Source organism: Leucoraja erinacea, chromosome 3, assembly GCF_028641065.1.
Source record: "Leucoraja erinacea ecotype New England chromosome 3, Leri_hhj_1, whole genome shotgun sequence".
Lineage (NCBI taxonomy): Eukaryota > Metazoa > Chordata > Chondrichthyes > Rajiformes > Rajidae > Leucoraja > Leucoraja erinaceus.
In genome coordinates this window covers 80,115,467-80,129,752 of record NC_073379.1, presented here as the reverse complement: position 1 = coordinate 80,129,752, position 14,286 = coordinate 80,115,467, and the positions used below count along the sequence as shown (strand labels likewise).

At 43.8% G+C, this 14,286-nt stretch overlaps 1 protein-coding gene across 5 annotated transcripts in view; it reads left to right on the top strand.

Moving 5' to 3' along the window:
- Positions 1 to 14,286, top strand: part of pcsk5b (proprotein convertase subtilisin/kexin type 5b) — a 299,623-nt gene that overhangs the window by 33,850 nt on the left and 251,487 nt on the right. For all 5 annotated transcript variants that reach the window (XM_055633051.1, XM_055633052.1, XM_055633054.1 and 2 more), the window contains exons 3-4: positions 12,020 to 12,133; positions 12,885 to 13,028. In XM_055633051.1, coding sequence (XP_055489026.1) covers positions 12,020 to 12,133; positions 12,885 to 13,028 — 258 coding nt within the window. The remainder of the gene's footprint in view (positions 1 to 12,019; positions 12,134 to 12,884; positions 13,029 to 14,286) is intronic.

Sequence of the window (14,286 nt, the reverse complement as noted above, 5' to 3'; positions counted from 1 at the left end):
CTCTCATAGATGAACTGAGGCTCATGCCAATTTCAATTTTAGAGGCCACCCAAAGCAAGATCAAGCAGAGGCCCCCAAATCAAGATCCCTTTGAAGCAGACAGGAATAAGGCCCATGCCAAATGGCACTTGTTGCCCCCCTCTGTGATAGGACATTCTTCTGCTCTGTTTGGCAAATCTCACCTGTTTTTATTAAGCAATCAAGCATTGCAGTAAATGTTCATCAGCTGAGTGAAATGATTATGGGGAATATACTTTATCTGATGGTGAGAGGAAAAACATGCATGGCTATTTTGTTTCCAAGTTAAATGTTTAGTTATGTGACCTAGTTTTAATGTAATTTGGAAACTAATGTTCCAGAAAACATTTGCAATAACTGTGCCACCCCAGGATTAGCATTCTGAACAATTTCCTCTTTGGAAATGATACTTTAAGTCCTTCATCCATTCAGTTAAATATTATCTAACCTTTGGCATTCTTGCAAAAGGCTACAGGCTGCAATTGACAGCCATTCTCGAATGCATAATTCGTAAGACTTTGGGGATCAAGGAATCTGTGTGCTTTCCTTATGTTGACTTCATTAATTTGTTTTGCCAACTTGAGAGATTTATGTGAATTGGGCTTTTTATTGACTCTCATCAATAACACTTTTTATGACAATAGAAATTGTAGTAAATGTCTGAGTTTTTTTAGGAGTTGTTGGAGTTGGTTGTTGCCTGGCACCTTTTGAACAGCTAATGCTGTATCTGGCATGGCTCGACAAAGCTAAATGTTATTCAGCAGGTCTTGTTAAATGTTGGTTTGATCTGCCTCAGTGAGGAATTGCAAATAAAGTTTATGTAATCAAATCTCCCAGCTCTGATTCTCCACTCCGCTCTGGACCACTTGGACAACAAAAACTCGTATGTCAGGCTGTTGTTCATAGACCACAGCTCGGCGTTTAATACCATCATCCCCTCCAAGTTAGTTACCAAGCTCACGGATCTGGGTCTCTGCGCATCCTTCTGCAATTGGATCCTCGACTTCCTCATCCACAGACCACAGTCTGTTCATATTGGTGGAAATATGTCATCCTCAATAACAATCAGCACGGGAGCACCTCAAGGCTGCGTACTGAGCCCCCTGCCTTACCCGCTCTATACACATGACTGTATCCGGACATAGTGTGAACTCCATCAAGTTTGCCAACAACACCACTGTTGCTGGACGAATCGCAGGTGGTGATGTGTCAGAGTACAGAAGTGAGATTAACCGATTGACCAAATGGTGCCAGCACAATAACCTGGCTCTCAACATCAGCAAAACTAAGGAACTGTTTATGGAATTAGGATAGGATAGGGACCCACAATCTCGTTTATATCACCAGGATGATGGTGGAAAGGATCAAAAACTTCAAATTCCTGGGCGTGCATATTTCCGAAGATCTTTCCTGGTCCCAGAACACTGATGCAATTATAAAGAAAGCACATCAGCGCCTCTACTTCCTGAGAAGATTGCGGAGAGTCGGTATGTCAAGGATGACTCTCTCGAACTTCGACAGGTGCACAGTAGAGCGCATACTGACAGGCTGCATCGTGGCCTGGTACAACAACTTGAACGTCCAGGAGCGGAAACGAATGCAGAAAGTTGTGACCACTGCCCAGTCCATCACCGCTCTGACCTACCCACCATTGAAGGGATCTATCGCAGTCGCTGCCTCAAAGGCTGCCAACATCATCAAAGACCCACACACCATCCTGGCCACAACTCATTTCTCCGTTGCCATCGGGAAGAAGGTACAGGAGCCTGAAATCCATAACATCCAGGTTCAGGAACAGCGTCTTCCCCACAGCCATCAGGCTATTAAACACAACATCAAATAAGCTCTGAACAATAACGGTCTATTATCACTATTGCACTTTATCTGTTTATTTATTGTGTATATATGGTCTATGGTCGATAGACACACTGAACTTTATCTCCCATTCTGTATTATGTTTACATATTCTGTTGTGCTATCTGGGACACATGACAATAAAACTCTCTTGACGACTCTTGACTTGATTTTTGCAGTAAAAGTCACTGAAGCAGCAGTAGATAGTTGAGCCAAGGGCACCAACCTGACAAACACTCACAACTGGCGGAAATGATTTGACCTCCAAAAATTACATTCTATTAACATTGGATACAATATGATGTCAACTGCTCTAGGGTTTCCTCGATTAACTTCTATTTTATCTGTGGCGCTTGAAGCCACACTTGGTTAAATGTTATGCTGTATTGCAGTCTTTATCAGGTCCACGTTTGGACTTCACCTTTATTTACCATGTTTCAACCAATTCTGTATTGAGCATAACCAACATTGACTATTGGTGAACAGGGGTGAATGAGTGAACTTAATAGTATTTTGGTATTTTGTTCATTAGTGGGAATGATTTGGGAGATGGGCCAATAATTGACTAGATTGGATTCCTCCTACATTTTCTGTACAGAGTATTGGCATGTTGTAGATGTAATGTAGATTGTAGTTGTAGATTGTAGTAATGTAGTTGTAGATTGGTTTATACTCTCTAGAATTTAGGAGATTGAGAGGGGATCTTATAGAAACTTACAAAATTCTTAAGGGGTTGGACAGGCTAGATGCAGGAAGATTGCTCCTGATGTTGGGGAAGTCCAGGACAAGGGGTCACAGCTTAAGGATAACGGGGAAATCCTTTAAAAACCGAGATGAGAAGAACTTTTTTCACACAGAGAGTGGTGAGTCTCTGGAACTCTCTGCCGCAGAGGGTAGTCGAGGCCAGTTCATTGGCTATATTTAAGAGGGAGTTAGATGTGGCCCTTGTGGCTAAGGGGATCAGAGGGTATGGAGAGAAGGCAGGTACCGGATACTGAGTTGGATGATCAGCCATGATCATATTGAATGGTGGTGCAGGCTCGAAGGGCCGAATGGCCTACTCCTGCACCTAATTTCTATGTTTCTATGTAATGGAACAGCTTGCCTAAAGCATTGCAATATATTGTTTTCTGCAATAAAGCCATGATGTTGTTGGGTCCATAGCCTTTGGTGTTTCCAGTGCACACAGTTGTACTATCTTTGTGTTGGGGAGAAAATTGGCAAGTGGAATAAATGTTTAAAGTCAAAGTTTCTATATTCTCTTTATTTAAAATAATATTGCCAGGAGGGTTGATATTTCAAAATGTGAAGGATATTGAGATGCTGGTGTTAGTTACTGGACAATGTAATAATTTCAACAAATTAACCGTGAAGGTTCACTTGCACCTCCTCCAACCTCATCTACTGTACCGTTGTTCAAGATGTGGACTCTTATACATTGGCAAGACCAAACGCAGACTGGGCGATCATTTCACTGAATACCTTCGCTCAGTCCGCCTGGACCTACCTGATCTTCCATTTACCAAACACTTTAATTCCCCTTCTCATTCCCACTCTGACCTTTCTGTCCTAGACCTCCTCCATTGTCAGAGTCTAAATGTAAATTGGAGGAACAGCATCTTGTATTTCGCTTGGGCAGCTTACAGCCCCGTGGTATGAGAATTGATTTCTCTAACCTCAAGTAACCCCTGCAGGCCCTCTCTCGCCATCCCTCCCCCATGCAAGTTATACCAGCTTCAAAGTTGTCTTGTTGAGTCCCATTGTCTGTACTCATTCTCACCTAACACACAGCTAACAATGTTTAAGAGGGAACTGCAGATGCTGGAGAATCGAAGGTTACACAAAAAAGCTGGAGAAACTCAGCGGGTGCAGCAGCATCTATGGAGCGAAGGAAATAGGCAACGTTTCGGGCCGAAACCCTTCTTCAGACTGATCGGGGGCGGGGGTGGGTGGGGACAAGAAACGGAAAAGGAGGAGTAGCCAGAAGGCTGGGGGATGGGAGGAGACAGCAGGGGGGCTGAGGAAGGGGAGGAGACAGCAAGGACTAACAAAATTGGGAGAATTCGATGTTCATGCCCCCGGGTTGCAGACTCCCCAAACGGAATATGAGGTGCTGTTCCTCCAATTTCCGGTGCTGCTCGCTGTGGCCATGGAGGAGACCCAGGACAGAGAGGTCGGACACGGAGTGGGAGGGGGAGTTGAAGTGCTGAGCCACCAGGAGGTCAGCTTGGTTATTGCGGACCGAGCGGAGGTGTTCGGCGAAACGATCGCCCAACCTCCGCTTGGTCTCACCGATATAGATCTGCTGACATCTAGAGCAGCGGACGCAATAGATGAGGTTGGAAGGATGCAGGTAAACCTCTGTCGCACCTGGAACGATTGCTTGGGTCCTTGAACGGAGTCGAGGGGGGAGGTAAAGGGACAAGTGTTGCATCTCTTGCGGTTGCAAGGGAAAGTGCCCGGGGAGGGGGTGGACCGAGAGGGAAGGGAAGAATTGACAAGGGAGTTATGGAGGGAGCGGTCTTTGCGGAAGGCAGATATAGGGGGAGATGGGAAGATGTGGCGAGTAGTGGGGTCACGTTGGAGGTGGCGAAACTGACGGAGGATTACTTTTTGTATGTGACGGCTGGTGGGGTGAAAGGTGAGGACTAGGGGGACTCGGCCCTTGTTGCGAGTGCGGGGATGGGGAGAGAGAGCAGTGTTGCGGGGTATGGAGGAGACCCTGGTGCGAGCCTCATTTATGGTGGAGGAGGGGAACCCCCGTTCCCTGAATAGTGAGGACATTTCAGATGTCCTGGTGTGGAACGCCTCATCCGTGGAGCAGATGCGGCGTAGACGGAGGAATTGGGAGTAGGGGATGGAGTCCTTGCAGGAAGCAGGGTGGGAAGAAGTGTAGTCCAGATAGCCATGGGAGTCAATGGGTTTATAGTGTATGTCGGTTAGAAGTCTATCACCTGCAATGGAGATAGTGAGGTCAAGGAATGGTAGGGAAGTGTCGGAAATGGTCCAGGTGTATTTGAGTGCCGGATGGAAGTTAGTGGTGAAGTGGATGAAGTCAGTCAGTTGTGTGCGGGTGCAGGAGGTGGCACCAAAGCAGTCGTCGATGTAACACAGCTAACAATGGCCTGGTTCCTTTATCATCGTTACTTTTTTTTTTGCATATTTTCATTCATTTGTTCTATGTCTCTCTACATTGTCTATCTCTTGTTTCCCTTTCCCCTAACTCTCAGTATGGAGAAGGGTCTCGACCCGAAACATCACCTATTCATTTTCTCCAAGGATGTTGTCAGACCCGTTGAGTTACTCCATCTTTTTGTGTCTATTAACATTAATGAAGTTTGTTTTTACATTTCTTTATACTGTAACAACTGTGTATTGTATTGTATTCAAATTTATTGTCATTGTCTCAATTTGAGACAACGAAATGAATTTCCCTTGCAGGCAGTATCATAAAAAAAAAAAATCATTAAAAAAATAAATAATAATAAATAAGTAATAAAACATATTAAAAATAAAATTGAAATTGAATTTTAAAAAAAGCACAAACACAAAGTCCATGACACAACATAACATAAATGGCACCAAGGTGAGGATGGCACCATAGTCCAGCCAGCCTCCCCTCCATGTTCATCCGTGGTCGGGGCCTTCCGAGCACCCGCAGTCGCCGCCCCAGGTGGCCGGATGTTCAGGCCCTCACGCCAGGCTGGTGGAACGCCGACGCCGAACCCCAACCGTGAACATCCTCCTCCTCAGCGGCCCGGACCTCCCGATCAGCCGCCTCCCACTGCCGGAGTCCGCAGCTCCTGAGTCCACAGGCCGAGCCGGGCAAAGTCACAGGACACCGCGCTGTCTATCAGAGCCGCCCGTGTTGGGAGCTCCGCAAACCGCAGCTCCAGGATGTCGGTGCAGCAGGTCCAGCACTCCGGGCTCCAGACGGTGACCCCCGGTAAGGCATCGCCAGCCCCGCGATGTTCCAGCGCTGTCCCGCCGCTGCTGGAGCTCCGGTCGATCCTGGCAGGAAAGGCCGCGCCAATCCAGGTAGGTAGGCCGCTGTGGGGGGGGGGGGGGGGGGGGGGCGAGGACGCGACTCGAATAATAGTCGCGTCCTCACCAGGAAGCGGCTGAAGGACGGTATCCCCCGCACCGTGCCCTCTTCCCCCACATAAAAACACCAAAAAACAAAAAAAAACACACTTTTTCATAACTAAATAAACAAAAAAACAAAAAGATACTGGGCTGTAGGTGGAGGCTGCTGACACCAGCGCCACCGGAAGTACAATACTGTGCCTCTCTTGGAGCTGTTAATCGCAATTTGGACGCTCCAATGCTGACAGCTCCCAACAAGATTAGGAGCCTGTCGTGACTGAGCATGTGGCAGGAACTTATCAACCTAATCATTAAAATATTTACCTCAGAAATTTGCAGATAAATACATTCATGAAGGCAAAATTTAAAATGCGTAAAGGGCCTGTCCCACTGTACGAGGTAAATCAAGAGTTCTCTCGAGTTTTCCCCTGATTCTAACTCGGAGAATGTCCGTAGGAGTTCATGAATGTCCCGTAATGGCTCGTACGAGTAACGGTAGGTACTCTGGGAAATCCGGTAAACCCGTGAAGTTTTTTCAACACTGGAAAATGTCCACGAGTAAAAAAAATACTTGTGATGAAAAAATGTTTTACTTTTTACTCGTACGAGTCGTTTAAGCTGTATTAACGTCTGGGAATTTTCAGACAATCATTTGTGCATTTGTGAAGAACCACCATGATCTCTCGGGTCAATTACATGGTTTGCTGGACCATTAACACATGCCAACAGAATCTGTTTTCAAGTGCACCCTGCTCTTCTCTCTTTTGTCCCTCTCCTTCAAATAAACGTCTGAATCTGTCCAGGAAGAGTCTAGGCTATCTGGTGTGTTGTCAAAAGATTCCTTGCAATCCCCTGTCATAAATTTGGTTTTTAATATTATTAACAGAGATCCCTTCTACAGATATGGCGTGCAGAGAACTCAGACATTTCTGCCTGGGGTGCACTTGCAGGGGAAAGGTTGTGGTAGATTGAAAACTTGCATTGAGTTTGGCCGTGATTTCTTCCCGCATGGTTGAGTTTGGCAACGCTTGCTGCGAAGATACAGAAATGTTCACCTGGGAGAATTGCTGGATGGTGCTGTAATTAAATTCTCGTTTGGAGCATTTCTATTCAGGAACAGTTTTTGTGATTGTTTGCTTTGGAAAATCCCACATGCTCAAAGTGGGAAATGACAGGATTAAATTTGCTGTCAAAGTTTTCGACTTTTGAACACTGACTGATCTGTTTTGTAACTTGAATCTAGGGCAAATATTTATTGTGGGTTTGACCACCTCTCTTGTGTTTATCTTATTCCACAGCAGTCTGTCTACACACAAACAGAAGCAGCACTGTCCACATTCGCTACTATCCAGATACTAGTGTCCAATTTTCTTTTGGTCTGATCAGCTAAATGTTTTAGCTGACGCACTGATGCTGGTTGGGAGACCTTGCTGATTAACAAAAACTTCAAAATAATCAATGGAAAAAGTCATTGGGTTTGTCAAATAATAAAAGGAATCAATTTGCTCTGACTTGATTTTGATTTAACCATGTGCCAGAGGCTCAAAGGTTCAAGACCTTTTACAAAGATTTTAACATCTAATCTAGGCTGACACCCCCCATTTGATTAAATGATTGTGGACACTATTTTGAGTAGCAACAGTGATCTCTGGCATTCTGGTAAATTTTTAATCCTGCAATAACACCAACACAATTTTGATCTTGCTGTTATTCATGGGATCTTTGTGCAATTGGCCACTTTATTTTCTGCCTTGATTGACGTGTGCTTGAATAGGGAAGATTTAAGGAGTTGAACAAATTGATGTCTTTCAGATCAGAAAATTGAGTAATCGCCCAGAAACAACTTCTTGGAAAGGTCCAGAATATGGGACCTGACAACATTTAGATTTGGGCTATTTGAGCACTAGGTCAGAAAGCATTTATTCACCACCTGCTTTAAAGGATGTAGAAGAGATTAACTGGGATTTTGCTTTTAGATTTGCAGGCTCTAATTATAAGGAGAGGCTGGGGCATTTTTACTTTGGTGTGTAGGAGGCCGAGGAGTGACTTTATAGAAGGATACAAATTCATGAGGGGCATGGGTAAAATGAATGCTTGCAGTCTTTCTAGGTAGAAAATTCTAAAACTAGAGGGCACAGGCTTAAGGTGAGAGGGAAGACATTATATAGAAAAATCGGGGGCAAGCTTTTCGCACAAGGGTGGTCGGTATCTGAAGTCAAGGAAGCAGATACAATTATGATTTTAATATGACATTCGGACAGATACATGGATAATAATGGGTTTGGAGTGCTATGGTCCAAATGCCACCATTAGCGTGAACATTTTGAGCCAAAGGGCTTGTTCCCATGCTGTCTAGCGCCGACTCCCTGACTCTAACCTCTTTAGTCTTTGCACTTCCAGTTCCTGCATCTCCAAAATACACAGGTGTGCAGATTTGTGGGGGGGAAAAAAGCAGCTGTTGAATTTTTTTTTAAGGTTAGAAACAAACATGTATAAAGTAGCATGAGTTAAGTTTCTAGATTTGTATCTAGAAACCCAGCATTTTGATCTGGAAACTTGAATTCCACCACAGCCAGGCAATTCAAGATTCAAGTAATTAAATAAATCTGGAATAAAATGTTGAAGTGGTAAATGACAACCATAGTCCGCTAATGACTCAAAGTACGCTAAAGGTTGTGGATCCACTATCACAGATGACTGTTGTGGATGACTCTCAACTGCCTTTCGAAATGGCCATTTCGTGTCCTATGAAAAATGTGTACATAAGAAACATACGTTTTTGTTATTCATATATAAAGAATAGCGAGTTACAGGAGATATTTATTTAGCGAATGCAAAGTCCTTTAGCCAAGCAGTTGCCTCTTGATTTGCTGTATGAAGGGTGACAAGTCCTCCTTTGAGTCTTTGTTGAGGGCATGCTTCAATGATGTGTTGCATTGTTTGCTGCTCTGCACAAGCACACCGTGGGGGAGAAATGGAAGGTTAGGATAAATGCAATGTATTGTACCCAGAGCAGCGGAACCAAGAGCCAGTGGACATGGGTTTAAGGTGTGCGGGGATAGGATCCCGAGGGGCAACATTTTCCCCACACAGGATGGTGGGTATATGGAACAAGATGCAATAGGAAGAAGTTGAGGCAAGTACACTAACATCGTTTAAAATACATTTTAGATGGGTACATGGATAGGAAGCATCAGGAGAGATTTAGGACTAGTGTAGATGGGGCATTGTGTCTGCGTGGGCAAGTTGGACCGAACTGCCTGTTTCTGCCTGACTACACGTGGATGAGTTGAGCAGTCCAGCTGTGATCTATGTGAATGACTATATGTTTGAGGTGCTGACATCCCATTCTCAAGGGCCTGTCCCACTTGCGTGTCCTTGGCACGCAAATTACGCGACCTCGTGATCGCGTTGAGCCGCGAAGGTCCCAAGCGATTTCATGCATACGCATAGCCGTCTGGAGTGTGTGACGTCATTTGAAGATGGACACAAAATGCAGGAGTAACTCAACGGGACCGGCAGCATCTCTGGAGAGAAGCAATGGGTGATGTTTCGTGTCGAGACTCTTTTTCATTCTGAAAAGAAGGTTCTTGACCCGAAATGTCTTTTGTGTCTAACTTCAATTTCTTGGCCCCGCTCTGAGAGTAGAGGTGGGGGTGGATCTGGACCGCATTGGCTGTGAGCCCCAGGCCCAGTTCGGGCATCGTTTGCCTGCTTTTGCTGCTGCTGGAGGTGAGACCTTGCGTCGCGCCAGGGTCTTGGGCCTGTTCCACTTTGGCCGTCAGTTACGCAACCGGCCATTGGCGCGCAAAGATTTTGTTTGCTACAAAAATTTTGGAGCCCCACGCGATGTCGCGCACAACTACATACCCCTCCGCGCTTCTCAGTGGGACCGGCCCCGCGATGCCGTGCGCCTCAACGCGACCACAAAGTCGTGTAATTTGTGTGCCAAGGAGACACAAGTGGGACAGGCCCTTCAGCCCTGCTGAAATTGACAAGACTTAATTGGCTCTGTTCTTTGGAAGGTCCTTGACGGCATAAACGCCAGAATGTCAGTTTGCTTAAAAATATCCAGTTTCTAAACTGCATGATCATCTTGTACTCGTCCAGCCAAAGTCATCTATTTTTAGTATGTGCTACCTACCATGTTTCAGCTAGTCATTTTGAAACGAGTTTTGAGCCTAAGGGCATTGTGAAAGGGTTTGAATTCATTATAAGCTCGGCTGCTAACCTGGCACCACCAATTCTAAACTTTACTATCATGCAAACCAATAAAGACCATCTTAAGCTTGAGTTACTGTCATCTGCTCACCATGGGAGAATTATGAGAGGAATTAATTTGTATTTGAGAGGCGGCTGTTGAATAGTGTCAGTGATTGTCTACTATAACCGAGTAATGCATTATCATTGTATGTAATTGAAATAAAGAACTGCAGATGGTTAATATTCAAAAGAACACAAGGTGCTGGAGTAACTCAGCGGCTCAGACAACTTCTTTGGTGAACATGGATAGGTGACGTTGGGCCATTCAGTCTGCTGAGATACTCCAGCACTTTGTGTCTTTTCACCTTAAAAGTAAACACCAATGAGCTGTTCTTCACCCACTGCAGAGTCTAGTTGAAGTGGCTGTTGTTGAGGCTCACGTTGTCTCCCCTTGCTTCAGGCCGCACACCAACAGGACGGGCTCTGTCACTGTGGGGCACCTCTCCCTCCCACCAGATACCGCTGCTTCCTTTGCTTTTCCGTTTCCTACTACGCTGCCACCACCACCTCCTCCCCTGCTGTCACCGACATTTTCCAAGGTGGAGTACGTCAGCGACCCTGGGGGTGGAGGAGGCAACGATGGAGGGGTAGGGTTAGGGGAGAAGCTGAGTAGATGGAGTGACGTAAGGAGGAGGCAGTGGGACAGACAAACCGAAGGGAGAAATAGCAGCTGGTGAGAGGGGAGGGAGCCGCATGGTTTACAAGCGTGCCCTGTCAGTGTCAGCGACCTGAAGAAAGCACTGTCCCCAGGGGCTATAACATGAGCTGCAACAACAGTCGCCATGCGGTGGGTGAAGAAGTGTTTGCTGTTGCATCTTGCCTGGTGAGGGTGGTGTCAGAAGCTGGGGCTGTAAGCGGAGAGAGCTGGAGGTGGCGTCAGCAGGTCTGTCCACTATAACTGAAATCCGTTATAAAGATGTCCATTAAAATGAGGGTTCACTCTACTTTGCATGGGATTTCTTCCAAACCAATCCAAAAGTGATAAATTGTCATATTATAGTCATGTGGCACAGTTGGGAAGGCTGAGGCTGAAGACATTTTTTTGAGGTTAACGTCTACCAAAGGAAAATATTGTACTAGGCATTTAAAATGTCCTCGTTTGGTAGAGGTTTGTATTTCAAAATATTTAACTTGAGTAATTTATTTGAGCTGAGAACATGGTTCTGCAAATTCAAAATCTATCATTTCAATACTACCTAAAGTTCATAATTAAGATATTTAAACATTTTTTATTGATGTGAACAATATTGCTTATTACCAATGCAATTTAAAAAGACAACCTGTTTTTTTTTTTTTTTTTCACTTGTCCATCCATTTATTTCCTATAATATGGAAGCCCCAAGTTGCCCGATTTATTATGGTTAAATCATGAAGTTGTGACTTCCTGAAATAAATTGGAATTGAGTTTAAGTCCAATTGTAAAGTATATCCAAGGCATATTTACAAACACAAATTCTGTGGTAGATTTCACTTGGAGGTTACTGATCAAGTTTGCTCGACAGTGAATCTGAATGGTTTGCTCATGGAGTTTTTGCACTTATTTTTCCCTTGTTGCCATTAAATCTTGGACTGCACTTGTTTCATTTCGGCAGCGATATCAAATAATGCAGTTGTTCCATACTACTGCATGGAAAGGTTTGGCCTGGGTATGGGTTTTAAGTCCAAACAGTCTTGGACTCTCAACCTTGGGATTGCTCCCACTGACCTCGATAGTATTAACCTTGCCTGATGGCAAAATTCATTCTCTTTACCTTAATAATTGCTTACCTTTCCTTTCTATGATGTGTTTTGTTGGCAGGTGGAATGGATACAGCAACAGATAGTAAAAAAGAGGATAAAGAGAGATTTTAAAGCTGGTGCTTCCCAGTATCCTTACTTCAATGATCCTAAATGGCCAAGCATGTGGTATATAGTAAGTACACGAATGGCACAAAACATACTTGGTGGTTGTGGCAGTACAGTGCTCTTTATATGTCAGCATATTAGTGTTGAGAAATTAAATTTGGCATGGACCCGGTGGGCAGAAGGGCTTGTTTCCATGCAATATCTCTAAACTAAACTAAAACTAAAATCATCAGGAGTGCAGAAAACTGAACCATGTAAGTGCAAATGTGGCACTGGTGATTTTTTTTCAGGGGACCACTGGAAAGAGAACTACTTGTTTAAAAGGAGGGTGGGAAATGAGGCCCACGCATGGTGAAGAAAGAGGGACCAAGGTACCTGGTGTTGGAGAGAGTGGGAGAATGAGTGCCTACTGAGCTAGATGTTGAACCACCGAGTGTCAAACAGCCAGACGGTGGGTTGTCATAGTTGTACTGTATTTTATTTATTCTGTGTTTATACCCACACACTTCCCACCCGCTATTCTTTCTCCTTGGCAGTTTGTGCTGACTTTGAACAAGCCATGGATTTTCTAGTTTTGATAAATGGGGACAGGGGTGGGACCCTTCACACTTGTAAACATTAAGCACAGTGAGGGTGTGTGCATATCCATAAATGTGCCCATTTAAAGAACAACGTCTCCACCTCGCAGAGCAAAATAATCTGTCCAATGTTTTATTTTGGTCTTCTCACATAGAATATGTTGCCATGTCGTTAAGAGGGCACTTTTGCTGAATGTAATGTTGTTGCGTTTGAGGTTATCTACTTTCTCTACTTGTCAGCATTGTAACGATGATACTCACCATTGCCAGTCAGACATGAACATAGTAGGAGCCTGGCGAAGAGGATACACTGGCCGAAATGTGGTGATTACCATTCTGGATGATGGGATTGAGAGAAATCACCCTGACCTCCAGCAGAATTATGTATGTTATTACTTTGTTCTCATACTAATAATAAAAAAATAATTAAAATATTCTAACTTGTACCTTTTTAAATCCTTTGAGTGCACTTTTAAAACATAATAATATGAATGTAGAAATCGTTGTTACTTGAATTTGCAACACTAAAGTTAAACCAAAACAAGATTGCTTGCAAGGTTTACAATTGTTGCTGCTCCTTTGTGGATCTTGAAACCATAATGTTGCTTCAATTGGAATTTGAACTCTCACTCCACCTGGACTTGTGCTTTTGATGATTACAAACCTAGTTCGATGTAATTGGACTGTGTAATCTATTTGAGATAACAGATTTATTTTCCCATGTTTTGAGGTCAATTACCACTAAAATCAGAGTGCAATTAGAGAACAGTTAAATAAGGAATTGGACCCTTAACTTGCCCTTTGAATTTCTTCTTGGCCACGCCTTGAATATTTCATGTTGGCATGTCATCAAAGGTTCCAAACTCCATCCTTTATCAAACCATTTAAAAGGAATGTGTATATTGTTTTTATATTCCTTGGTAATAAGCTGCTAACCAAATATAGCTTGTTTAGTCTAAAGGACTTGCTAGCCTTCACCTCCATGTGAACAAACACTTATAATCATATTTCCTCACCATCTAACAGCTCTGATAGCGTTCAACCACCTTTTTCTGTACTATCTAATTTAAATGTTGAAACGAGAAACTGCAAACGCTGGTTTACAAAAAAAATGGCGCTGGCGTGACTCGCTGGGTCGGGAAGCATCTCTGGAAAACATGGATAGGTGGCCTTTCTGATCGGTCTAATGAAGGGTCCCAACCTGAAACGTCACCTATCCATATTCTCCAGAAATGCGGCCTGACCCGTTGAGATACTCCTGCACTTTGCCTTTTTTAAATGGTAAATGCTGATGGTTTCTGCCGCAACTAAATGGTAGTGCTGTGCTCCATTTATATTCCATTCACCATAGTTTTTGTGTATCATAACTGTCACAATGGGAAGTACTGCTAAGAAATCTTCCAAAAATAACAGTCAGTGCAGGATGGAACGATTAGAATATAAAAATATACATTTAAAAATGAACCTTTTTCCCCCTTAATATAGATAATGAACTATATGGCAAGAACATTTGGGTTAGTTGTGTTTTGCTCTATTGAAAAAAATATAGACAAAATGGGCTACTCCATCTAATCCTTTGGCACACCTCTACACTTATAAAATGCAGGACGTAGCTAATTTCTTCAATTCATGCTCATTTTCT